At 32.0% G+C, this 25,288-nt stretch overlaps 1 protein-coding gene and 1 long non-coding RNA gene across 6 annotated transcripts in view; one reads left to right on the top strand and one right to left on the bottom strand.

Moving 5' to 3' along the window:
• Window positions 1-18,353, top strand: part of LOC127559127 (uncharacterized) — a 31,962-nt gene extending 13,609 nt beyond the window's left edge. Inside the window, exons 2-3 of the long non-coding RNA XR_007953068.1 lie at window positions 11,397-12,086; window positions 18,256-18,353. This is a non-coding gene — a long non-coding RNA (uncharacterized LOC127559127). The remainder of the gene's footprint in view (window positions 1-11,396; window positions 12,087-18,255) is intronic.
• ZFYVE16 (zinc finger FYVE-type containing 16) overlaps window positions 1-25,288 on the bottom strand; it is a 68,306-nt gene that overhangs the window by 8,573 nt on the left and 34,445 nt on the right. For 3 of the 5 annotated variants that reach the window (XM_051992726.1, XM_051992736.1, XM_051992746.1), the window contains 12 exons: window positions 24,263-24,359; window positions 22,500-22,670; window positions 21,907-22,049; window positions 18,238-18,625; window positions 16,232-16,354; window positions 15,507-15,662; window positions 14,699-14,923; window positions 10,760-10,842; window positions 9,566-9,670; window positions 8,904-9,051; window positions 4,731-4,811; window positions 3,682-3,844 (listed from right to left, as the gene is read on the bottom strand). In XM_051992726.1, the coding sequence (XP_051848686.1) occupies window positions 3,682-3,844; window positions 4,731-4,811; window positions 8,904-9,051; window positions 9,566-9,670; window positions 10,760-10,842; window positions 14,699-14,923; window positions 15,507-15,662; window positions 16,232-16,354; window positions 18,238-18,625; window positions 21,907-22,049; window positions 22,500-22,670; window positions 24,263-24,359 (1,883 nt within the window). Of the gene's footprint in view, window positions 1-3,681; window positions 3,845-4,730; window positions 4,812-8,903; window positions 9,052-9,550; window positions 9,671-10,759; window positions 10,843-14,698; window positions 14,924-15,506; window positions 15,663-16,231; window positions 16,355-18,237; window positions 18,626-21,906; window positions 22,050-22,499; window positions 22,671-24,262; window positions 24,360-25,288 lie in introns of those variants that run through there. The other 2 variants (XR_007953065.1, XM_051992759.1) reach the window with 2 other exon arrangements.

Here is a 25,288-nt window from a genome sequence, read left to right as displayed (position 1 = left end):
AAAATATGATTTAAAAATGGGAAGTGAGAGGCCAAAGGCATAGAGACTACTCAGAAACGTCACATTAAAGTATTATGACTACTTTCTTTATAAAAAGAAACAGGTTATCATGGATAATACCACAAAAAAATTAAGTTGTGTTTTGATGGAAAATGACTTGTTATTGATGGGGTCATCTCCAAAACTGCTTTCTGTGTAGTCAAATCACTGATTTATTAAAGCAAAGATCAAAAAAGTAGAAAAATAATAAATGAAAAAAAAAAAAAAGATGACATGCAATTTTGAAAACTGCATCCTCTTTTACTAAGTTACTGAGGATTAAAAATGGTACATGCCTGGGACATGAGTGTATGGATATAAACTACAATAATTTCATATAGTAGTTTAACAAATGAAAAAAATGCTATAATTGGAAGATTTAAAAGGCCAAAAAATGCTTTTAATCCACAAAAAAAGTTGATTTATTTGTCATGCAGAAAAATTTGGTAAGCAAAGGAAAAAAGAGACTTAGAAAATGAGCTGAAAAAAAAATCTTATAAGAGAAATATGGCAGAAAATTACAAGAATTCTTTCTTCATAAGACTTTCAGTGGATAGAAGGTAAAACTAATTCAAACAAAGTTTGGTGAAAAATCCAATTAGCAAGGAAAATTATGCTAAGCATATTTACAGAAGAAAATGTAAGGAGAACAACAGAGTAAAAATGGAAAATCCCTGAAAAGTTTTTTTTCATATCAAACACTTTGTTCAACATCAAGGACAATGGAGTCACAGCGCTTGGACTATATTATCTTGAATATGCTTACTAAGGATAAAGAAATGGTACAAAAGAGAACAAAGATAAGCAAAGTAACTGTATCAGACCAAGCATGCATATAAAAAAAAGGGGGGGGAGGCTGTGCTATCCTTAGTGTTTGAATACGCTAAGGAATTAATTCAAAAATATCAAAAGTGTAAGTGTGGGGGAAGGGAAGTGGAGAGAGGGAGCTCAAACATGATGAATGCTACAAAAAAGCAACCAAGACATCAAGTATTATGAATCTATATAGCTAATCTTTATATCTACACACACAATGAAGATATATTTGATGGGAAACCAGCCAAGTTTCACCAAGCAAAATTGCACAATTTATATCTTTTAAAAAATGCAAAGAATCCAAAAAACCTATTGAGAAAAAAATACCTGATTGAATAAAGCAAAATGAGAACCTTAAAATCTCTCTTAAACAAAAAATCTCTTATACCTACATCAAGTTTTCATGAAAAATATGAGAGCCTTATTCAATGATCCTCTGATTATCAACATGGGGCACACAATTCTCATGAAAAGAGAGGCACTGAAATGAACAAGTCCAGAATTAAATGAGGAGAATGGACTGGACTGCCTTTGGGGGGAAAACCTTCCTTTAATGATATCAAACTTCTCCCAGAAACAAAAGCCCATTATTTTAATTCTAATGTTCTATAACTGTGGTCTGAAAGCCAAAAACATGGACCCGCTATAGTTTCTGAAAAAAAAATTTGAAGTATCACTTAAGAGATCAACAGAGAACCATGTGATGGGAGTACGGTTCTGCCCATAATAAATTAAGAACTACAAAAAAAAAAAAAAAAAACTAGAATAAAAAGGATATTATTGAATGATTGAAAAAGGGGATAAAAGCTGGTCAGGCAGAGGGACAACCAACAGACAGTTGCCACATTCCCACTGGTATCCAGGAGAAAGTGAGGAAGACTCTTGTTCCATTGGGTTGAGATTGATGCTCCAAGACCAATTTGTAGAAGTAAACAGAAAAATGATAGGCATGGGTGAAAATTATCAATTGCTTCCTTGGTGGAACTCCTCACATTGCTAAGACTACTCATCATGTGAGTATGCTTCAAGAAGGAAGATGAAAAAAATGGGAACTGAAGTCACAGGAAAGAGTATGTTAGCAAACAGATTCCATTAAAATTACAAGCAGGAAAACTATGATTAAAGGCATAGATAAACAGTACTGATTTTAGCATGGAATGGCATAGGGGAAAAAACCCAATATGGCAAGATACTAATTCTAGGCATCTTTAAGATTCCTAAATTAGAGATAAATCCAAAAGATAAAATAAGGAAAAAGACTTAAAGAAAATGCTGGGTAAGCTAGATTTGATAAACCTATGGAGGCTTAGAAAAATAAATATTTTTTCAGGTTTCCCTAAGACTGATTTTAAATCATGTGATTGAGCACAAAGAACAGAAAAATAAATGTGGAAGGCCCCCAGATGTTCAAACATGCTGTAAAGACCACCAAAAATTCTAACATAGAAATCTGAACAAAAGATGCAGCTCTATCTATACATACAGACTAAAAACATTCAATAAAAAGTGAATTAAAGACTAAATAATTAAATCCACCTAAAACAATTCTTAGAAAATTTATACAATTGAATACACATAAGAAGGGAAAAAGAAATAATATAAAGAAAAAAAAAAAGAAAATTCTTAAAAATGTATAAAGTTAAAAAGGGACAATTTTAAAAATCAGAGGTAAGATAAACTAAATTGAAAACATAAAATGAGCTGATTTTTAATGAAAATTAACAAAATTAACAAACTATTAGCTCATCTCATTTTTTTAAAAGACAAAAAATTAAATGTAAGAAAGGAATTTCATAAGAATAGGGACATTTTTCAAATTATCAGAAATTATGGAATTATAATGATATAGAGGAGAGAATTGGTTTTGGGGTCAGAGGGCCTAAGCTCAAATTCTGTCACTTTGCCTACATATGGCCTTGGACAGATTAGTTTTCCTATATGAATTTAGATTTCTTCAACTACAGAATGGGAGCACTGGATTAGATGACTTGGAAAGTCAATTACAAATCCAAAGCTCCATGAGTCTAAAATGAAAAGTTTTTTTTATCCACATATATTATTTATCAATTAAAAAGGAAATACTTTTAAAAATTAGGGGAAAAAATTACATGTATGAACAAAATGCCATGACTATCAAAACAAGTGATGAAAAAAAAAAATACTAAAAGGGACTTGGCAATATGACATATCTCACATTTTATTATAAAACAGTAATTATTAAAATATTTGGTATTTTTAAAAAGCAAAGCTGATCAGTGGAATCAATGAATAATCCCATCAAATAAGTCTTAAGAAGGATGGATGCTTGCCATCTGGGGAAGGGGGTAGAGGGAGGGAGAGGAAAAATCGGAACAGAAGAGAGTACAAGGGATAATGTTGTAAAAAATTACCCTGGCATGGGTTCTGTCAATAAAAAGTTATTTAAAAAAAAAAAAAAAGGATGGAGATTTACTGAATAAGTGCAAGAATATAAAAGGTATTTAGGAAACAATTCTCTTTTAGCAAATATTCCTGGGAAATGTGGATAGAGGTATGATATAAACATTTCTTTATATCATCTTCAACTGAACACAAAAAGTTCAAGCCTAAACTTTTTTTTTTTTGGTCATTCTCCACAATACCAGATTAACCTTTGACCAATTTAATTAATAACAGACCAATGAAAAGAATATGGCTGGGATTTAATGGATTAACAAATTTTAAAAAGATGGCATTAATCTAAATGTTTAGTTATATTACCTATATATAAAATTTTGGTCAAAAACTAAATATTTTCTCTTATATTTTCTTTTAATTTCAACTATGACATTTAAAAAAAATTCCTACCCTTTGTTTCCTTTTTCATCAGTATCTATCCAGCAAATATCCACATATTCTCTTGAGTCCACTGCATCTACTTTCCCACATGTAATTTTAAAGTCTTTTTGGTCTCTTAGAGCTAGCCGTAAGCCTTCCATTGTCTCTGGAGTTATCTGTACCATCAAACCATCTAGAAATAAAAGAATTTAAGTTAGAGATTTCTTAAATCTAAATAATGAGATTTATTATTGTAAAACAATGGTTTCTATTATCAAAATACTTTTTAATGTGCAAAAAGTGATCTTGTAATTGAAAATACGTCCACAAGTCATTTAATTCTTAATTCTTTGATATACAAAAGAAACAAGATGAATATTTTATAGAGTAAAAGTTTAATTGCAGTGAGAACTCTACCTCAGCCTATAAAAATGTTTATTTGAAAAAAGTCATCTATTTCAAATTCTTTTAAATGTAATGACAAAAATAAGTATTAAATTATTACTATATTTCAGTAACACAGAAGTATTTATATGTTAAAAGCTTTCTGAAACAGAGTTCGTTTAACCATATACTAAAATGTTTATGCTTATAAAATTATTGTTTGTGAAACAATGGCATACAATTTTTAAAAGACTAAACTTATTCTTAATGCCAATTAATGTTATCTTTTCCCTACTACAACTTCATTGTAAATATCATTCTTGAAATAAAGCACCTCAACTATTTTCTAAAGAAATTTTTAGCTTTTCTCCCATCAATAAATGTTCTTTTCTAATTGTCCATTATGCAATAAACAAATTCAAATTGTATTTGAAAGTCATATTTTACTTTGCATATGGAATGTAATAACTTTCCTAGTCTGATAAAAATTCCTACTTTAATGAAACCATTGTTTGTTAAACATTAGGCCAAAAAAAGCAATACTATTTTCTTTTGCAGGAGAAATGACCTAAAGTCACTGAAAAATGTTAAGGTTCTAAACAGCATGTTAGGTGCCTTTTGAAATATTTCCTCAAAAAATTCTAGAAATTTTGGAGTCCGTTTTTATATCAAAACAATCTTGAATAAGTTCATACCTTCAACTATGCTAGATTTAGCAAGAAATCCTGAAGATGTTTTTAGAGCTCCATTGAATACCACAAAACTTGCACCAGTCACTAAAAAAAGAAATACAAAATCAGAAAACTGATGGGTTTTTCAAGGTACATTAATTAGATTTACTAATTTGCTATGAAAAATTAATACCTATCAGTTGTTTTTTTCTTTTTACATGACCAATGTCTCAATTTTATTTTGGTTCAATTTTATTTTTGCTGAACTATATACATATATCTGTTAAGAGGGACAGCTTATATTCAGGAAGGAGAATGCTAAGTTAGTGCAGATGTGATAGATAACACAATAAAAAGAAAATAAAACATTTTTATAGCACAGAACAAAAAAGTGTAAAAGGGGATACAGAAATTGTCTCACTACTTTGCTAAATCATATGTACATTATACATATACACGTGTATAAAGACATGTTCTAGGCAGCAAAAAGAAAATTGGCCTCATAGCTGAGACGACATTGATTCAGGAGTCCTCCCAGACACGTCAACTAAGTTGACAACTTCTAAGTGCTCTAAACAACTCCCAAGATTATAAACCACATTAAAGATGCCAACGTGCACTATTAGAAGGAGTTTCCACATCCAGGAATTCCATATGCTAAATGAATCATAATTTTAATCTCCCCCCATCCCTGTAAAAGCACTGGACTTGAAATCAAGGAGAATAGGTTCAAATCTTGCTAGGTACCTGGGTAAGTCACTAACCCCTCTCAGCCTGTTTCCTTATCTCTAAGACAGAGATATAATATAGCATCTTTATCACAGGGTTGTTATTTAGATCAAATGAGACAATATTCACATAGTGTTCTCAGCTAAATATTAGTTCTTACTATTATGAATAGTTTCAAAGCTTTCTCTGTGCATGTTACAGCCTAACAAAGGGGTATGACACAGACATAGATAACTAAAATGAAAAATAATTCATCAGTGCATTAGAGAAATACTAAGAGCTAGAAGGGAAGGTGGCTTCTGACAAGGGGACACACAGAAAATGTCACGGATAAATGTCTGTTTTTAAGTTGAGCTTTTTTTTAACAGTAAGAATTTAAGTGTAGAGAGGAAAATGAGGATCTTATAATCAAAAGGAACAATGTGAGCCCCAAATAGAATAAAGTATTGTGTTTTTAGGTGACAGAAAATAATTCAGTTTGGCCAGATCAAACAGTATTAATCACAATAAGAAGTCATTCAGTAAGCATTAAGTGCCTACTATGTGCCAAGTTCTGTGCTAAGCACTAAGGATACAAAAAGAGATAGTCCCTACCCTGAAAGAGCTCACAGTTTGGGGGAGGATGGGTTGATAATATGCAAACAAACCAACCCAAACAACCTATATAAATAAGGAATAATTAACAGAGGAAGACACTGATTAAAAGGAGTTGGGGAAGGCATCTTGTAGTTGGAATGGTTTTAGATGGAATTTAAAAGTAGGTAAGTCAACAGGCAGAGGTGAAGGTAGGAGAGCATTCCATGCATGGGATACTATCAGAAAGAATGCCCATAGCCAAGATTTTGGAATGGAATATTTAGAAAATAGGAGGCTAGTGTCACTGGAATAAAGCATATGTAGGTTGAAATAAGGTAAAAAGACTAAAAAGGAGAGAGTAGGTTATGAAGACTTTTGAATAGCCACTGGAATTTATTGATCAAGAAGCATGGTGGAGAGGGGCACAGTGAGTAACATAAAAGGACATGTACAAAATCCTTTTAGTGGCTGAATGGAGTTTACTGGAATGAGGAAAGACAAGGCAAGCAGACTCACCAGCAGGCTATTGGAATAATCTAGGCTTGAGATGATGAGGGCATACAGTAGTGGAGAGAAGGGAACAATGTATAAAAGATGCTGTGAAAGTGAAATAAACAAGTCTTCTCAATTAATACTAAAAATAGTGGTGGTGGTCATGATTAGTTCAATAGATGCCAACAATCACATATTTAAAAAAGTGTTATCTCTTTAAAAAACCAGGCTCTTTGGAATTAGAGTAATTTTCTTTAAAAACAAAAATCTGGCAAGGAATATTCTCTGACATTAACTTCAAGGATGTGTTATTTTACTGGTGTTCAATTCACTGATCTAGAACATTTGTCCTCTATGATTTGTTTGAAATCACCGTGAATAACTATGGCCATAAAAGTGAATGTTTAACTCAGAAATAACCCTCTCCAAATGTAGCTAGTTTTCTGATATGACAAACAAGGTCTTGTCAAATCACTATAAAGTCTTCCAACTTGATAATCACTGTCAAATACGGTGCCCTGCTTCAAGAGCCTCAGAGTCCCCTTTATATCATCATAAAGTGCCAGAGAAGCAGGATACCTTTTTTTTTTTTTTTTGCTGAGGCAATTGGGGTTAAGTGACTTGCCCAGGGTCACACAACTAGGAAGTATTAAGTATCTGAGACCAGGTTTGAACTCAGGTCCTCCTGACTTCAGGGCTGTTGCTCTATCCACCACACTACTTAGCTGCCCCAAGCAGGATACTTTCTTACCAATTCCCTCTTCAACATTCCAATGAAATGGCCTTCTCAACCTCTCTGCAACATCAATCCTTTATTCATAAATAAGACCCTCACACTGAACCTATTTAATCTGAGTTTATTCATAGTTCTAATAAGTTGAGTTTTTAAATTCTAATTCTAATCAAAAGATCAGAAGCAATAAATGAGGAATGAATATGGGCTACAAGAAGATACACTAATAACACTAAAAACTGATAACCAACTGACCTAGAATTCTGGAAAAAAAAAAAAAAAAACTACTCTTTCTCCTCAGACATCAAATGAGCAGCCTGGGGTCACTTAGTGTAATGACAAACAACCCATCACTCCTCAACAGGCCCCAAGAACATCATTTTATTACACCTAAGGTACAATATTTAATTTTATTATAATGACCTCTAAGGAGGCAGTATGTATAATGTATAATGTATAAAACTGTGAGAATTAGCTTGAATCAGAGGAACTTGATTCAAATTAAAGTTCTGACATGTAGTGTACAAGTCATCTTACCTTGTGAACTGTGTGACCTGTGAAACCTTGGAAATAGAACTACCCTGGGCCTTGAGTTTCCCATACAGAAAAATACACTAGATGATTTCTCAGGTCCTTCCCACCTCTAGGCTTATGATTTTATTATCCCAAAAATTTTTATTTAAGAAAAGGGTGTAAATATATTCTGGTTTGTATTTAATACATTTTAAGAATATTTTTACCACAAATGTTTAAACCCCCCAGAAAAAGAGAAATGCTTAAAAGGGAATTACGTTTTAGTTAATTTTTACAGATAACCTCAGTTACTGGAAATGATGGTTAGAAAGAGGTATGATTGTATAATATAATCAGAAAATCATTGGAAAAATATGAGACACTGAAATTCTAATTTCCAATGTATTAAAGAATATATGGTCTAAATATTAGAGGACAAAAAGGAATGAACCTGAGTGAATTGGATTTGGAATATACATTTAAATTTAGAAATTTCTAGAGTAAGGAAAATAGTCTCTCCTGCAAATGTTCCATACCACAAAGAAATGGAAATTTTGAAATTAAAAGACCCTTAGGAAATGTTAAGTCATGCTCTCATTTTACAGAAAAAACTGAGATTTAAAAAGACTTAATGTCTTCCCCCAAGGTCACATATCCAGAGAACAGAAGAAAGGAACTCCTTATTCAATCCAGTATCCTTCAATGATACTACTTTTGTTCTCAGGAGAGAAACACATTATAAGGCAACAAAATAATAAGACCTAAGTCAGCAAATTCATCTCTATTTTTAGGCAGAAATACACCAAAACTATATTGGACCAGATAGATTTCTGTTCTATCATGTTTATTATGTTATAAAATGAATTCACAACTTCCCAATTAGTACTCACCACTGTCTTCAAGATATGATTATAATAGTTAGCAACTGGGGAAGGGAAGGGAGCCGCAGGAAGGTGGCAGAAGGCAGCAAGAGGGAGCAGCAAAGAAGAAAACTTGTTTTTTGATGGAACAGTGATCCTAGTTAATACTCATCACTTAAAAATCCCAGATCTTATTTTAACTCTTGTGCAATAGTGCCTCTGTTAAGACTAATGACCCAAAAAGTCTTATTAAGTTTTCATACTAAAATGTGATTTTAAAAAAAAAAATCTTACCTTTTCTAGGATGGCCAGTTGCACTGTTGGCTTGTGTTTGATAAACTCCATCATTCTGAACACAGACTAGATGAGAATCAGCTTCTATACTAAAACTAGCTCCAATGCTTATGACATGCTCATTGGAAGAATTTATAACTTTCATCACCTGTAATATAAAAATATAAGATATTCTGCATTTATTAAAATAATTCAAGAAATCCCATTCCTAGAGTGGTTCGTCACTGGCAAGCTTTGGTTAGAACAAAATTTACTTAGAATATTTTAAAAATAACTTCCCTTAATGTGGCACAAAAAAAAAGGTTCTAAAAAAGATAGAAATAAATTTGTAGAGAAAGAGGAAAAACAAGATCATATATTAAAACAGTGATACACACAAGATATGTTTTTTTTTTTTTTTTTAACCAAGACAACCTCTTATTTGGCTATATTCTCTATAGTGGATTTAAGGAAGGATATAAATAAGAATTTCTGGGAATGCAGAAGTCTGATCAGCACTAATAAGGAGTTATGAGTACTAAGCAGATCACAGATTCAGTGAAATATGAGTATGAAGGTACAGTCTGAATGAGTATAAAAGATGACATGCAATATTCTAAGTAAATATAAAATTTATATAACTAAAACAGGTCCCACATTTTTAAAAAATCAATTGTACTTACATCACTGTATCTTTTTCGAGGTATTTTTATGCAGCTTTTACCCATTTCCATGTGAATCAACAGCTGTTCTATATTATGCAAAGTGTACTGATAATTTCGGAGGTCCTATAATAAAAATAAGCTGATAGTATACTGCTAATCACCATTATTGTGTCCTTACAAATATATTCCTAATACAGAGTATACAAACACAAGTAAAGCACAAATCAATATGAAATAGTTCACCTAAAAATACAATTACAAACTTTTTTACTGGCTACTTTAATGTAGTAAATAACTTTACTTCAAATGTCACATGCTGGTGCTTATGGCAAGTTGGGGACAGAGGAACTGTCATTTCTATCTGCTACCTATCACCACCATGAAGGAAATAGCCATATGAAGAAAGGTTTATCTGGAATGAAAATAGGAGTATGGAACACAAAATACATGATAGGTAGAAGAAGCATGCACAGTATTAAGCTGTCATTAGATCAAGGTTAAAAGAAAATAAGTGAATTGTTAAATATTTTCATAAGCAAATTTTATTTAATTTCATAAACTCACTAGCCACTGTTTTTTAAAGGAAAGCTAGGTGGCATGACGGATGAAAGTTGAATTCAGGAAAACCTGAATTTGAATTCTGCTGCAGAAATGAGTATTGCCTATGTGATCCTGGGCAAGTCACTCAACAACCTTTCTGAGCTTCAGTTTCTTCTTCTGTGAAATGAGGGTAATAACAGCACCTATCTCACAAGATAATTGTGAGGTCCAAATGACAGTAGAATAAGTAAAATATTCTACAAACTTTAGAGCTACATAAATGTTGCTGCTGTTGTATATATAGAAACCCATGTGCCCAAGTAACATTCTCAGTTTTCTCTTCTGGTAGGAGAAACTTCAAAGCTCAAAACATACAAAATGGACCATGAGTCTACTAGACAATGTTTAATTTTTTTGACAAGAGAATCCTCTATTAAATGCTTTCCAAAATATGGCCCATTTGAAAAACTTCTATCACTGAAGTTGAATGAACTATTAAATGAACAATAAATAAAGCCAATTCACATATTTGAAAAAATACTTAGCATATTTCATTTTCAGAATCTCAAAAGATCCAAACAATACTATAACCACAAATTAAATGCATGACACTTGCTAAGTAAAAATGTGCAAAGAAGAAGTAAAATTAAGCAAAATATTAATTTTACTCACAACAAGTAAGTTCATAATAGTGTGTCCTATTTCTCCAAAAAGAGGTTTTCGACATCTGATACTTGTTAAAGGTGTGGGATATACTGTACATGAGTGAGGAAAAGTGATATTAATGATTATAATAAGGCTTTTTTAAAACTATATTTCTATTTTATAAATAGAACTACTGAGTTACCAAGTCAAACTTATAAACCAGGTACTTTTAACCTGGGTTCCACAGATGATTAGATTTCAGGGATCCATAAACTGGAATGGGAAAATGAAAACATATATTTATTTTCACTAACTTCTAAGTGAAATGAAGTTAGTGAAAATAAATTTAAATTTTTTTCAATTATTTAAAAACATTGTTCTGATAAATTATAAACTTCACCAGACTGCCAAAGGGAAGCACAAAAACCCTCTGAAATAGATTGGGTCAGATTGGTGGGACTGTCACAAAAACAGTTCTGTTTAAAGACTTGAAAGGCTGAAAAATTACAATATGAGTAGAAACTGGTCTCACACAAAATTTCTATTAAATTAGCAAAAGATATTTGCATCAAGTTATGAAAAAATCTTTTAAGACACTTAATATCTAAATAATTTCTTCCTAAAGTTATGGATGTCACTAAACCTTTTGAAACATTTTTTTCAGCAACAAAGTTGGAAAGGCCCATAACTGCTGCCAACTTCTTCAAATACAAGAAAGGAAGAACTATTTCTATAGCAGAACATCACCCAATGAAAGGAGAGTCCTATTCCCCTAACTTCATGTTACTAGTCCTGTGGCAGAACCATTAAACAGGAAGAAATCAAGAGAAAGGAAAGAAGTATTTCTATAGTACTACATTTTTAAAATATCTTATTTTTCATTTGGTTCTCAGAATACACCTCTCTATATTACAAAAGAAAAAATAATGTTTAAAAAATATGTAATCCAAAAAGAAAAGGTATCTGAAGAAGAAAAGAAGCTTTATCTACATCAAAAAGTTGGGAAAATGGAATAATTTCACAAGAGAAGTGAAAGAAGGGCACCTGAACACCAGAACTGAAAAACCCAATAAAGATATCTCATGAAGACACTTGAAAAGGATCCACACTGTGAACAGAAGGCAGCCACCTCTCCCAAGTAACGATAATGTGGAGCCATAGGTGCTATCAGCTAAGAGATCTAGTAAATATCAGAGGAAGAAGAAATAAATTGTATGGGTAATTTCCTGCTGACAGAGAATAAAGCCATGCTATTTGTTGACCTGATAACAATGAAGAAGAAGGCAATCATCTTCCTCAAGGACTTGTCACAGCCAATAATACCCACTTCAAGTAATTGACTTGAACATAAATGGTAAGTAACCTAAAATATTATGAAGTTTTAGGCAAGATCAGAAGACCACAGACACATAGGTAAGTTATTACTGTAGCCCAATACAGGCAAAAGAGCATAAAATTACAGAAATAAAGCAAGAAGGGCCTCAAAAAGCATTTAAATCCAATCCAGTCATTTTATATGAGCAAATTTGGGCCCAGAGAGAATGAATAGTGACTGAACCAAGGTCATATAGAAAGAGCAAGGATTTGATCCCAGAACTTCTGGTTCCAAATTTGCCACATATTCCACAGCAACAGAGAAGTTCAGAAAAGCAAATCTGAGAAGGATTACGAAGACAGAATCTAAAAATGAGATATGTATAATCGTATTTAAAATACAAAAATGACCATCTCATAAAACAACACAATGGAAAATTAGGGAACTAAAATACTAATGTTGAGTGACATTTTTCTTAGTTTAATTTACACATCACTTAAACTTTAACTTAGGAAAGAACCATGTATGTGGGGATATATGTATATTATCAATTAAGTTTTGGGGAATGGTTCTCAGTCACACATTTATTTTAATTCACTACATATTTCAGATATCAGACTTTATTTTTAAATATTTTTTCAATATCAATTTTCAAATGTTTATATGCAGAAGACAAAATTGGAAACTTAATGACAAAGAATAAATACAAAAGCATGATATAGTCCTATAATATTGTCAGGAGTGTTAAAACTTAATATAAATTGAGGCTAGGAATGAGAAAAATATTAACACTATAAAATATACCTATATTTTAATCATAAAGTATTTACATATAAAGCTAACCAAAATTCATATATTAGCATTAACCCTGAAGTTTCAAGAAGTCATTTTATGACACAGTCCTACTTTATATAATGGTTTGTAAATGAACTTATTAGCTCCAAAGATGGCAGAAACTAAAAGTATAAGAGAGAGAGACAGCACAGTACACTAGATAAAGAGCTGTCATTAGAATTAAGAAAAACTGGCATATACAGACTCTCTGTAACCCTCACTTGATGTCTCAGCCCTCTAGGCAACACTTTATGACTGTAAGTTACAGAACATTTGCTGATTCACATAAGTATAGGGAGTTTCCTCACAAGAAGTTCTATAAATTGATGAAGTCACAGACACAGACATCCAATCCATTCTCTTGCTCTTTCCCCAATCCCCACCCCAACCTCAAAAATGATTAAGATACAAGTTTATTTATAATATTTTGTGATTAGTGAACAAATATGCCTTCACCAAAAATATCCCTTGGTGGCAATGTTTAAGATAAGGCTGAAAGGACCAGATTCAATATGGCACATCCTGCATATAGCCTTTGTTCATAGAATGAAGAACTCAAACTGAAAGTTTGATGTTATTTTTTTTGTATACTTTAATTGGTAAACATTTTCTAAAGTTTCTACAATAAATTATATTTTCATAGATACAAACTCAAATATCTCCACTGTACTGATCTATCTTTAAATAATGGGTAATTGTGCACTGAATTTTTCTTCCTCAAACACTCACTGATTACATTAGATGTAAATTTCAAATATTTCATAAGTCATATACATTTCAATGCATCCAACAATTACCATGAGAAAAGAGATGACATTAAATCAAATAAAATATACAATATTAGAATCATTTCTATGATCAAAAATGACCACAACAAAACATGTAGTTCTTTTCAAAATTTGAGACTCATTTCATGACATCAAGTATCTTAAGAAAATCTACATAATTCTCAGAAAATTCTTAAAGAAGATATAAATTTCTTTTATTTCAAAATTTAAGCATATAAAATATATCACTTTGGGCTAAACATAGGGAGACAGATATTTTCAAAAAGAAAAATTTCCATTGGAATTAGAATGGATCAAGGATATGTATTAGAATTTACTTTTCTAATGAGGAAGAATTAACTATATTGATTCAACATAGCTCAGTAACAAAGAGGTCTCAATTCAATAGGTCATCCCTCAAAAGTGAGCACACAAAAACACAACACTCATAAATTTGATAGGGGAAAATGATTTTTCCCATCATAGTTTAGTATACCACGGATCAGTGTAAGAAATTTAATGGGAATTTTTTAGTTTTGCAGAAGCTGCAAATGACACACAAAAGCCAGCAAACACATAGAAAAAGTTTAGAAATTCAGAAATGCATAAAATATATACATATATTTATTGCACAATATCAACCCAAATTTTATAATCAGATATTGTAAACATCTCATAAAAAGGAAAGAAAAAAAAAAAAAAAAGATTTAGACTTCTTCTCTGGTATAAAAGGAAGGCCAAAATTTTTTAGGCAGATTTTTCAAAATGCTATATTACTGTATCTTATAATTAATTATAATTTTAAATTCTGTCATGTAATATTAAAATTACAAATTTTAAACACCTATCTATATAAAATGGCAAAGACTGAGTAAAACAGTAGAAGGTAGTCTAAAGTTTATATTTTGCACTGACAATTTGAAAGTGGTTCATCCACACAGGAACTATTAACTGGTCATTGTATCCTTTTTCAATTCACTAAACTTTTCCTACTTTACTTTCAATCCTTGGCACTCAGCTTTATCCTTTGATGATATTAACAAAACTTACCTCCATACTCTGCTCCCAATCGCAACATTAAGCGAATTGGAAAAACTTTTGCCCAAGGAATTTCCAGCTTCTGGATGAGAATTCCACAAAGAAAAGGGCTACTTGGTAATGGGAGATCATCAAGTTTCTGAAAAGTAGGTGTAACAAATAGGAATCCTCCATGATCCTTGCTATTGAGAAAACTTTCAGCAAAGGTAATACTATCCAAGTTTTCTATGTATTTTCCTAGCCCAAAAAAAAAGGTATATACAAGTTAATAAAATACCTATTTTTGGTATAAACAACTCTCTTAAATGTACACTGCATGTAATGTGCAACTTAGAACATCATCTTGTAATCAAAACTTTTGAATAAACATTTAAATTAATGGAATATAGATCTGGATATATTAAAATACAATGCCTATTTTAAATGAGATGAAAAAGAGGAGGAAAAAGAGGAGGAATATGATGTGACGTGTTTAAAGATACAAAGGAATGAAGTGAGATTTGCAAGTCAAACCCAAGTTCTCTGAATCCAAACTGTTGTCTTTACACTGCACTAAGCCCTTTTTATAATGAACACCTAATACAGATATGATTTAATTATTCATCTTTATTTTGTCAGTTTGTGGATAAATTCAAGGTTTCAGATAACCAAAATGTAAACAATAATATATAGTTAAAATACTTTATATAAAAAACATAATATAAAAGCAGGGGCTTTCAAAGAACAACATAGCTCTGAAGATACATCTCTAAAGAACTCTTTTTTAATAGCAGCACATTTCAACATTCTAAATCCAAAAGCTCAAGAAAAAATTCTATACCTTTTACTGCATCTTTATAAATGTTGAGAAATAGAGTGAAGATGTCCTTAGGAATTCTATCATCATTTGGCAAATAGAACAAAAGAACGAAAATCTCTGCCTGACCCAAACCATGTAGTCCATTAGTTGAGAAGTACCAATATTTTTCCGAAGAATCTTAAATGATAAAAGCAAGATTATAAACATTAACAATTTTCCATTCTCTCTTTTATCACATACCCTTTGCAGTCATATCACAAGGTCCTTGGAATCTGACATTGGCCTCACATCAAAGACCAACTAAGAAATAACACTGAGGCTGAAAGTGAAACAAGAGGGAGCTAGGTAAGATTCATGCTGGAAACTAAAAAGATGATTGAAATTGGCTATTTATCTCTTAAGTTGACTCTTAAAACAAGGATAGAATTCATCAGCCATAAATATTTTTATTTATCAGCTATAAACATTTTATGCACACGTGTGTGTGTGTGTGTGTGAGAGAGAAACTAAGTACCCCTGCTGCCAATTAGACTCAATACTTGAATTAGAGTCAATCAACCAATTAAACATTTATTCAATGTTCTGTTCTAAGCATAGTCACCATGTTTATCTGATGGTTTAAGTGTCATCTTGCAAAAATTTACATATATCAAGGCTAATCAAAATATGTCAAAATGTAATTGAATTTTCTAAATTCTCAAATAATAGTGCATCAAATGGATAAAGAAACATCTATTATTACTTACAAATTACTAACTTGACATTTACAAGAAGATTGGCATTTAGGATAAATGTAACTGGACTAGATCCTCCATGTTCAAGGAGTGAAATGACTTGCTCCTGAGATGGACATTCTTCTACTACAGGATCTAAAAAGTAAAATACATTCATTTCAGCCAGTAAAATTTCTTGTTCATCTATTTAAAATGCTTTAATATTCTATATAGCACACCAGGGCTTGACAATCCACTTTCATTATTTTTAGGTTTATAAATTCATCATGGTCATTCCTGAATTTTATTTAATTCATGATCTACAAATCCAATCCCGCTCTCAAATACTATCTTTTTAATCCTACCCAATTCTCTAGATTCTATTCTTTGTCTCCATGCTGGCAGTTGCATATTGGCATAGAAACCTTGCCGGATTTGAAATCAGAAGACTCAGGGCAGAGAAGTGGTGCAGTAGACAGAGGTGCACCATCCTAGAAGTGAGGAGAATCTAAAACCAAATCCAGTGTTAGACACTTATTAGCTGTGTAATCCTGGCCAAATCACTTAACCCCAATTCCCCCAAGCGAAAAGAAAGAAATCAGAAGCCTCTGTTTCAAATCCTGATCTGTTAATTGTGTGAATTTAGTCAACTCACTCAACCTCTCTGAACCTGTTTCCTGATCTATAAAACAAAGCAAATTGAAAGAGATACCTTCTAAATTCCTTTCCAGCTCTATGTCCATGATCAAAAAGTATATTGCATGTATAATCCTTTAGAACAATTAGAAATAGAAATTAAAAGGTATCTCAGAGACCTAAGTTAGTCCACCCCATTGTTTTCATATAAGGGCATTGAGGCTCAGAAAGAACTTTCCTAACACATTTATCAATACCCACACAGCAACCTATAATCTGAGGAGTTAAGTGTCTTGAACAAGGTCACACGGAAAGTATTAGAATCAGGATTCAACCCTAAGTCATTCTCTTCAAATTCCAATAGTTATATATAATCCATATGTAAAAATACTGGGTTAGCTTCACACCCAAATCTTGACTTGAAATAAGTTCCTGATCTAGTGGCCTACATTGTAACCAAAGTACAATGTTTTTTCCCACCATACCACAATGCCTCTTAATAAAAGTGGTAGTGATTCAGTTAAAGCACGCAAATATACAACAAATATTTGTTACTTTACTATTAAAATATACCTAATTGCTTAACAAATAAAAAAAAGTGTTCCTGAAGAGTGTGTAAAACATAACACCACCTGCAATTAGTTCACACTAGGAAAAAGGATAAAATGTTTTAATTATACAACTGAAAGGGACATCAGAAATCACCTAATCCAAACCCCTAATTTCACAGAGAAAATGGCAAGAATAAATTATTTGCTTCCAAAGTACTGGATAGACAGAAAAAACAAAATTCTGTGTCAGTAACTGGGAAAATATCCTGGATCGCCTGAAAATAAGCAGGTCCTGAGGTACATTAGATCTCAAGTCTCATCATCTTCATCAAGTCATAGACATAAAAGGACATTTAATGCCATCTAGTAGAATGTCTGGAGATTTATGAGAAATATCTATGTTACGGATGAATTCTGAGAGAAGATATCTTCTGAATGCCTGTCACTACATATAAAAAAAAGTAAAACCACTGAAAAATCTGATATGAACTTTAGATCTAAGAGCACCCCCAAGGTCATGTGCTACTTTAAAGAGAATACATTTCACATAAGTAAGGGAAATATCACATATGGTTAATCCAAAATCCCTTCCAGAATTTTCAGGGGTTGATTTTGTTGATGTAATCAAAATATTCAAACACCACCAACTTAATTACAGACTCATTTGATCTATTTCATCAATTAAGATAATTTTTAAACTGAACCATTATGTTATGGGTTTACACATGCTGACCTAGGAATTATAAGAAAACATGCTGAGGAATTTTTTTTTTAATGTTAGCTTCAAACAATCTTATCAAAAGAGAAAATGCAAACCAATTCATTATCAGTGTAATAATATTAAAGCTTCACCTTCTCCTCTTTCTCCAGCTGCTACAAGGAGAGGGGGCAAGCCATCCTCATCATTAGGTATAAGGTTGATATCTTTCCTAACACATTTATCAATACCACACAGCAACCTATAATCTGAGGAACTACCAGCAGATAAATTGTCATATGCTGGAACAACTGAAACAGAACTCGATTTCTCAACTGTTGTAGTAATGGGTGTTTCACTGTCAGATACAAAAGAAGAAAGAGAATTCTGTAACATCTCAGTTACGGCATTAATGGGCAATTCTTCTGCAGACGGGACTACAGAAACGGGACTTTGTAATTTCTCTTGTCTTGCAGTATCTGCTATTTCATCTTTGGACTTTTCCACTTCCAGGGAAGGATGATGATCCACTGCGTTCACAATCTGTGAAATACAAAGATTATTGGTTCTATTTTCTGAACAACAGTAAAGTACTTCATTCCAAGTGTTGATTAAACTTAGTAATAGTAAAAAGTTAAAACAGTAAAAGGTAAAGTATAGTCTACATATTCAAAGATCCAACAAAAAATAGGTTTCTACTTAGCTTTTTAAAATCTTAGTTGAGGAAGTATATAATAAGTTAATAAATTCAAATAGCAGTATTTGGGAGTTAACCCAAACAAGGTATGAATAAGATATTCAATAAATAGTAACCACTTTGATTATATAACATTTTTTTTCTTTAAAAATATATTTAGTATAGTACTTTTTATATTTGTGGTAAATTACAACTCTACTTCTGAGTCTAGGAAAATGAAATGAAAAAAATTTAAATATTTCCAAGTCTGGTTTAAGGAAGCCCCACTTAATAGTCCTAGAACCAACCTGTCCTTCCAAAAATGTTTTAAATAAAGGAAGATCTAAAGCTAAGATAGATTTTCTAGATTGGCTTCCATCTGTACTTCTATTTTTGAGACTGGTGAGATCTGAACCAACTTATTTCAAGACTAACATTTATAAGCTTAAATAATTTTCTGTTTTTCCCCAGAACTCATTTAAAATTCTGAAGTATTTAGTTCCAAAGCACAAGCTTGTAATTCATGCAAGCTTGAAAAATTTGAACTAATTTCTACTGACAAATAACATAAACATCAAGCTTACTGTTTCAGTTCAATTAAACCTTTATTAGATACTTCTATATGCAAGCTCTATACTAGGTGCCAAGGATACGAAGATTAAACAAGATAATCCCTTATAACCTATATGATTGTAACTTATTTGATTGCAAATTAGTAATTTGATAGTAAATTAAAGGGGATATGACAAATATAAAGATAGAGGGTTCAAGAATATAAAAACAAAACAGCATAAGAAAATATGGTGGAATGGGTGCAAGAATGCACCAAGAAAAAGACTGAGGGAGCAGTGAGCAGCTCCATCTGACTGGTGCACAGAGAAAGTTGTAAGGAAGTTGAAAAAGTAGACTGGAGCCAGACTGTAAATGGCATTAAAAGTCATGTACTATTTATCCTTCAAGAATTCCATCAAAGCATTTACTATTCGTGTGGCAGTATTTGGGAACTCCATCAAGAATTTTCACATCTGAAATCTCCGTAAGGAGAAATGTATTACATTTCCTTGTTAATATCTTTCTATGTGATTTAATTTGGCCCTTTTGTTTCCAATATGAAAATATAAACTAAATTTATTGGGTTTAACTTGGTTAATTTTTCTTTCTAGTCATATCAGAACATTTTTTAAATCTGAAAAGCTCTATGTTCTAGAGGGTTCTAATTTTAGAGGTGGCAAGGTATTGTGTGTATGTGTATGTATGTGGGTATGTTTTTATAGGTATGTGTGTTTTAAGACAGGGAAAATTTGAACATGTTAAGAGACAAAATAATGAACTACTGAAAATGGAGGGAATGAAAACTAAAAAGAATAATAGATGGAACCATGGTCTAGGACAGGCGCATCAAACAAAAATAAGGACCCACTAAACCGTATTCTTATTTTATTAAATATTTACTAACTTCTTCCACATTTTCCTGTATTTCCAATATTTCATAAATATTTCCCAAATTTAATCCAGTTCAGCCTGAAACTGGAAATGTAAAGAGACTGAGTCACAGGCATAAGTATGGGGATAATCATGAAATGAGGAAAACCCATTTCATCCTCTGACACTAGGAAGGAAAGAGATGGAAGCAAAATAAGGTATTGAAGTATGGAGGAAGACAAATTAAAATGGATAGATTTGGACTTTTCAATAAAGGAAGATGATAGGCCATTTGTTTGGGGAGCAGAGCTCAAGGAAGAATTGAGGACAAGTAGAAAAGAGGCTTTTAACAATTGCTGTGGGAAGCCTAACTAGAAGGCAGAGAAAAATAAAAGATCCCTGTGCATAAAGTATGAATTATCTACTGAATTAGCAAAATTGGGTCAGTAATATTTAGAAATTTTGAGAGAAGTAAGGGAGAAGATGATAGGGGTTAAGCATAATTATTTGCAAGGTAAGAACAAGGGGTACAAGAGATTTTTGGGGAGAAGACAGTACCTAATACTAATTAGGTGGCTAATAGCTGGCATTTATACTGTATATACACAGTTCTAAACTTTTATAACTATTTTGATGTTTAAAACTTTGGGATGCTTATATTACTCTTGTACACATGAGAAAACAAGAGACATAAAGTGAAACACAGGGTCACATCACTAGAAAGTATCTGAGCCTAGATTTGAATTCAGGTCTTCTCTGCATCTAGCTGTCACATATAATGCATAAATTCACATTATGAAAGAAAGTGAAACCAGAAAAAGGTAGATGGACAGGGAAAACTGGGATGTATCAAAAAAAAAAAAAAAAAAAAAAAAGCCGACAAACATGAAATAAGCTAAAAGTAGAATGATGAGATTATGAATAGAGATTTTCAGAATTCAGGAACTTGGACATTCAAAAGGTTTAAGGTCTTAAACAGTGCCCAACTTAATAGGTACTTAATGTTTGCTAATTGATTAAAGGTCAACTATATCTATGGAGAGCTAAAATAAGGGGGGGGGGGGAGGGGCCTTAATGAATTGAGAGGCTATGATGTTAGATGATCAAAATGAAGAGCGAAATCAAAAAGCTTAGCAGCAGATGGATTAGAAAGGAAGACTGAAAAGGAAAGCAGCCTGAGGCAGCAGCAGAAATTTCCCTGAAATTGGGAGGTGGCACAGACAAGAATTCTTTGGTAATCAGATATATGGCAGGAATTTCAAAAGAAGTGATTGGTGAGTAAAATCAAGAAAGGATCTGAAATAGCAGGGGCTTGAGCAAGGAACATGATAACTCCTAGACCTAAGAGCCTGGCTGAATGCTTAAAGAAGCTAAATCTTAATACAACAAGTGCCTTATCAGTTTCTACTACTTGTGGGGAAGAATTTTCTGAGTTAGTCTTTTTAACATAACATACACTCAAAACAGTATGAGAACAAAGAAAAATTTTAAAATCACTACCATTTTAACTTGTGGAAACCTTTAAAATATATCTAAATTCAATTCTAAATCTCATTTCCTTAAATTTGCCACAAATCTGAAATATTCACATCAACTAATTTCTCAACTTTAAGGAAAAAACCCTACAAAATCCACAAGGGTGAGTATTCTTTATTAAATAACATAAATTCATTTACAACATAAAAGTATTTTATCAACAAGCAGTTGTATACTTTTATTTTCATACCATGTGCACATCAGGTAAGACAGGACTCATGTCCTGAGAATACTTTTTGCCTCCAGAAGATAATTTTGTTGTATCTGCAACTTCACCATTGGGCAAAATACCATCTGCAAACCATACTCTCCTCTGTTCTCTGGAACACAGACCTAGTGTCAATTTAAAAAAGCGGGGAAGGGCTTAAATTAGATAATGTGATCATTATCAGCACAGCAAAGTTATATTAATATTTTTAGAATACTTTTTGACTATTCCCAAAGGAGTGCCTACTATGTATAATATTTTCATGGGCCAGAGCTATACACATTGGAACCTGAAGATTCTCTTTAAGGAATTCACGGGATAGTTAGGGAGTCAAATTTATAGGATAAAACACAGTGTATGAAAAAGAGGCAAGAGAGGGTATAAGAGGATATGTGACAAAGGATATAAATCAGCACACAAACACACCCAAACCATAAACCTCAAAAATAGACCATGATATATGCCTATAAAACAAAAGCACAGAAATCACAAGTCATATGTACTCCAGAATTTTTTAATGATTCTCAAAAGATTTTAAAATCCAGTATAAAGCAGTGACAGTCTCTTAAAATTACCTTCAATACTTGGTTGTTTAAGTGCTGAGGTAGGTAAAGCTGATGGTGAAGGGGTGTTAGGTGCACTAGACATCTGGTTATCCTGAGAAGTCTGGGCTGTGGCACATTCAGAGGAAATAGTGGATTTAGTAGTGGAACCAGTTGGACTCATCATTCTTTCAAATGCCTGTGCTAAAGTAAGACAAAGTATTAAAATCTCAAATATTAAAAACATGACTCATGCCATTGTTTTTGTAGATAACAAGGCTGTAAGAAACTAATTTGTTCATCTCAGTACTTGATAAAGTAATATTTTGTAAATATTTTTTTCTCAATTAGAATGAAACTAATCAATAACTTCTAATCTGATTTCTTATGAGTTTTTATCTTCCTCTATTCAAGTAATGCTGGTTGCCCTCCCCCAAAGCCTCTCAAAACATGTTTTATTTTTCTTAAATGTCAAGCAACCACACAATTCCTATCCACAGAATACTGTCATTATTCTCGATATAATGATATATAAAAAACAATCTCTGTCAGCTGCCTCCACTTAAAAAGTGCTGCCTGGTTGTAAAAGCTGCTGCATGTGTCTGAAACAGTCTTTACCAATCTTCTCAAGAAAGCTTTCTCAAGTGACCATTTTCTTAGTCTGCCACTTTGAGGACCTCACAATCATAGATCCAGAGGTAAAAGATACCTCAAGGTATCCAACCCTGTCATTTTATTGATGAAGAAAAATAAGGCTCTAAAAGGTGGTGACATGTCCCAGATGAATTGAATAATGAATATCTGAGGGGGGGTTTGAATGCTGGTCTTCTGCACTACCATGCTGGAGCTCTCTCCATTGTACAAGAACACTTCTGACTTCTGGGAATCACAATAAACATAATTTCCTGTTCTTCCATAAATATTTTATGAGTAAACATGGAGAAGGGAATTTTGTGGTGAAAATAACCACAGAAAGACTTAGCCAGCAGCAATTGTTCTCTTTCTACTCAAACAGCAAGAAGAAATTATTTTAAACTGCCTAAGAAGTAAAGGTAACACAGATTCTTCATCAAGTTAGGAGGAAACAATTTTACTTTAAATTTTTTTTTAATTATACTTTAAATTTTTTCATATTTAACCAAAAAAACAATTCCATTCATTTTTTCACCAACACAACAATTATTGAAATTTTACATTTATTGAAATTACCAATAAACATTTTTTATGTTGTATTATTCCTGCACAAGTTTTTTAAAAGATAAGCAACATTCAGTATTGCTGAAAACAATGGTAAATATCCAAGAAGTATATTAATAGAGGACAAAGATGTTAAATGTGGGAGAAATAGGTAGAAAGATATAGATGTAATGGGAAATGTAAAGCTAAATAATGTGATTTTATAAGATCTGTCTCCATTGGATTTTAAAATTCTTATATATGACATAGTCTTTTCCTTATCTGGAACTTATAACTTTGATATATACATATGTTTTCAGTAAGTTTTTTTTTTAAATGATAATAAAAACAGTATGACAAATGAAATGTATTATTTAGTAACTTTAGTTCCTGGATGAATTTTGATACCTAAAGTTAATGAACGACACTCCAGAAAGTGAATGCTTGCTTCCCAGAATGAAAATATTGTGAAAGTGGAACAAAAAGGAGGGAAAACAAGCTTTGGAAAGTCCCAAATAAGTCCAACACTAAGCCACTGCCTTAAGGAGACCTAGTAGTAATATAATTTGTTTTTAAGTTAGGCAGTTATCCAAGAAGAAAAAAGATTTATTTACACTTACCTCTACTAATAGACTCATAGCAGACAATACAGACTCTTGCTTCTTTTTCCAAATACTGGAGTTTGCACTTCCTGCTACAACAGACACCACAAAATACCTAAATAAGAATAAAATATTGATTTTAAATATTTGTTCCATAGCATACTCTCTGCCTTTTTAAAGCCAGAAATTATGCTTCAGTATACAAACTATTTTTCTGATTGTTATCAAAGACAGCTGTTTAGATTTCTTCCTTTGCAATTTTAGTTTCTTAGGTTAAAAAAACTTTGTACAATCAAAGTATTTCTTTAATAACAAAGAATTCTTTAGTGATCATTATGAATTTGTGTCAAATAAAAAAAACTTTCCCTTAAAAGAACCTTAATACCTCAAATATTTTCCCTGATTCTTTTCAACTTTCAAGTATAATATTTTTTCTATTAAAAATTAACAAGCTCAAAATGTTATAGAAAAACAATTAACAAAAAATATTACTTGCTGTTACCAGAGGACCTTCTACAATTTGTAAATGATTAACTCAATTGAATACTGTATTAATCTTGTAGTCACTGTAATTCCCCATGGGAGGCAGTTTTTTCTTTTTTCTATGACTATGCTTGCTAGCCAGCCAGCAGCTAGCCAGCCTTCTTAAAAAGTGCCCTAATAATCACACTGACACTCCTAATAAAATATAAGGTTCAGGATTTAAATCCTGCCACTAACAATGCTTAAGTAATCTTGACTAAGTCACCTGACCTCTCTGAGTCTCATTTTTCTCTATCCGTAAACTGGGACATGGGGAAGTCTGGACTAAATTGTGAAATAGACAAAATGCTTTTATTCCCTTCCAATTCTAAATCTATGTCTAAAGGAACAGATTTAGCTTTTATGAATTTCTATTCCCTAGTCAAAAGTGCCCTTGTACTTCTTTCCTATTGTAATACCCACATTATCAATCAAGCCATGAAAAGACTATATAAGGTTTTAAATATTTCCATAATAATCATTAGAAAGAAATAAGAATGCAAAGTGATGACATATAGTTCA

The sequence above is a fragment of the Antechinus flavipes genome, chromosome 1 (assembly GCF_016432865.1).
Source record: "Antechinus flavipes isolate AdamAnt ecotype Samford, QLD, Australia chromosome 1, AdamAnt_v2, whole genome shotgun sequence".
Taxonomy (NCBI): Eukaryota; Metazoa; Chordata; class Mammalia; order Dasyuromorphia; family Dasyuridae; genus Antechinus; species Antechinus flavipes.
This window is presented reverse-complemented; position numbering and strand designations above follow the sequence as displayed.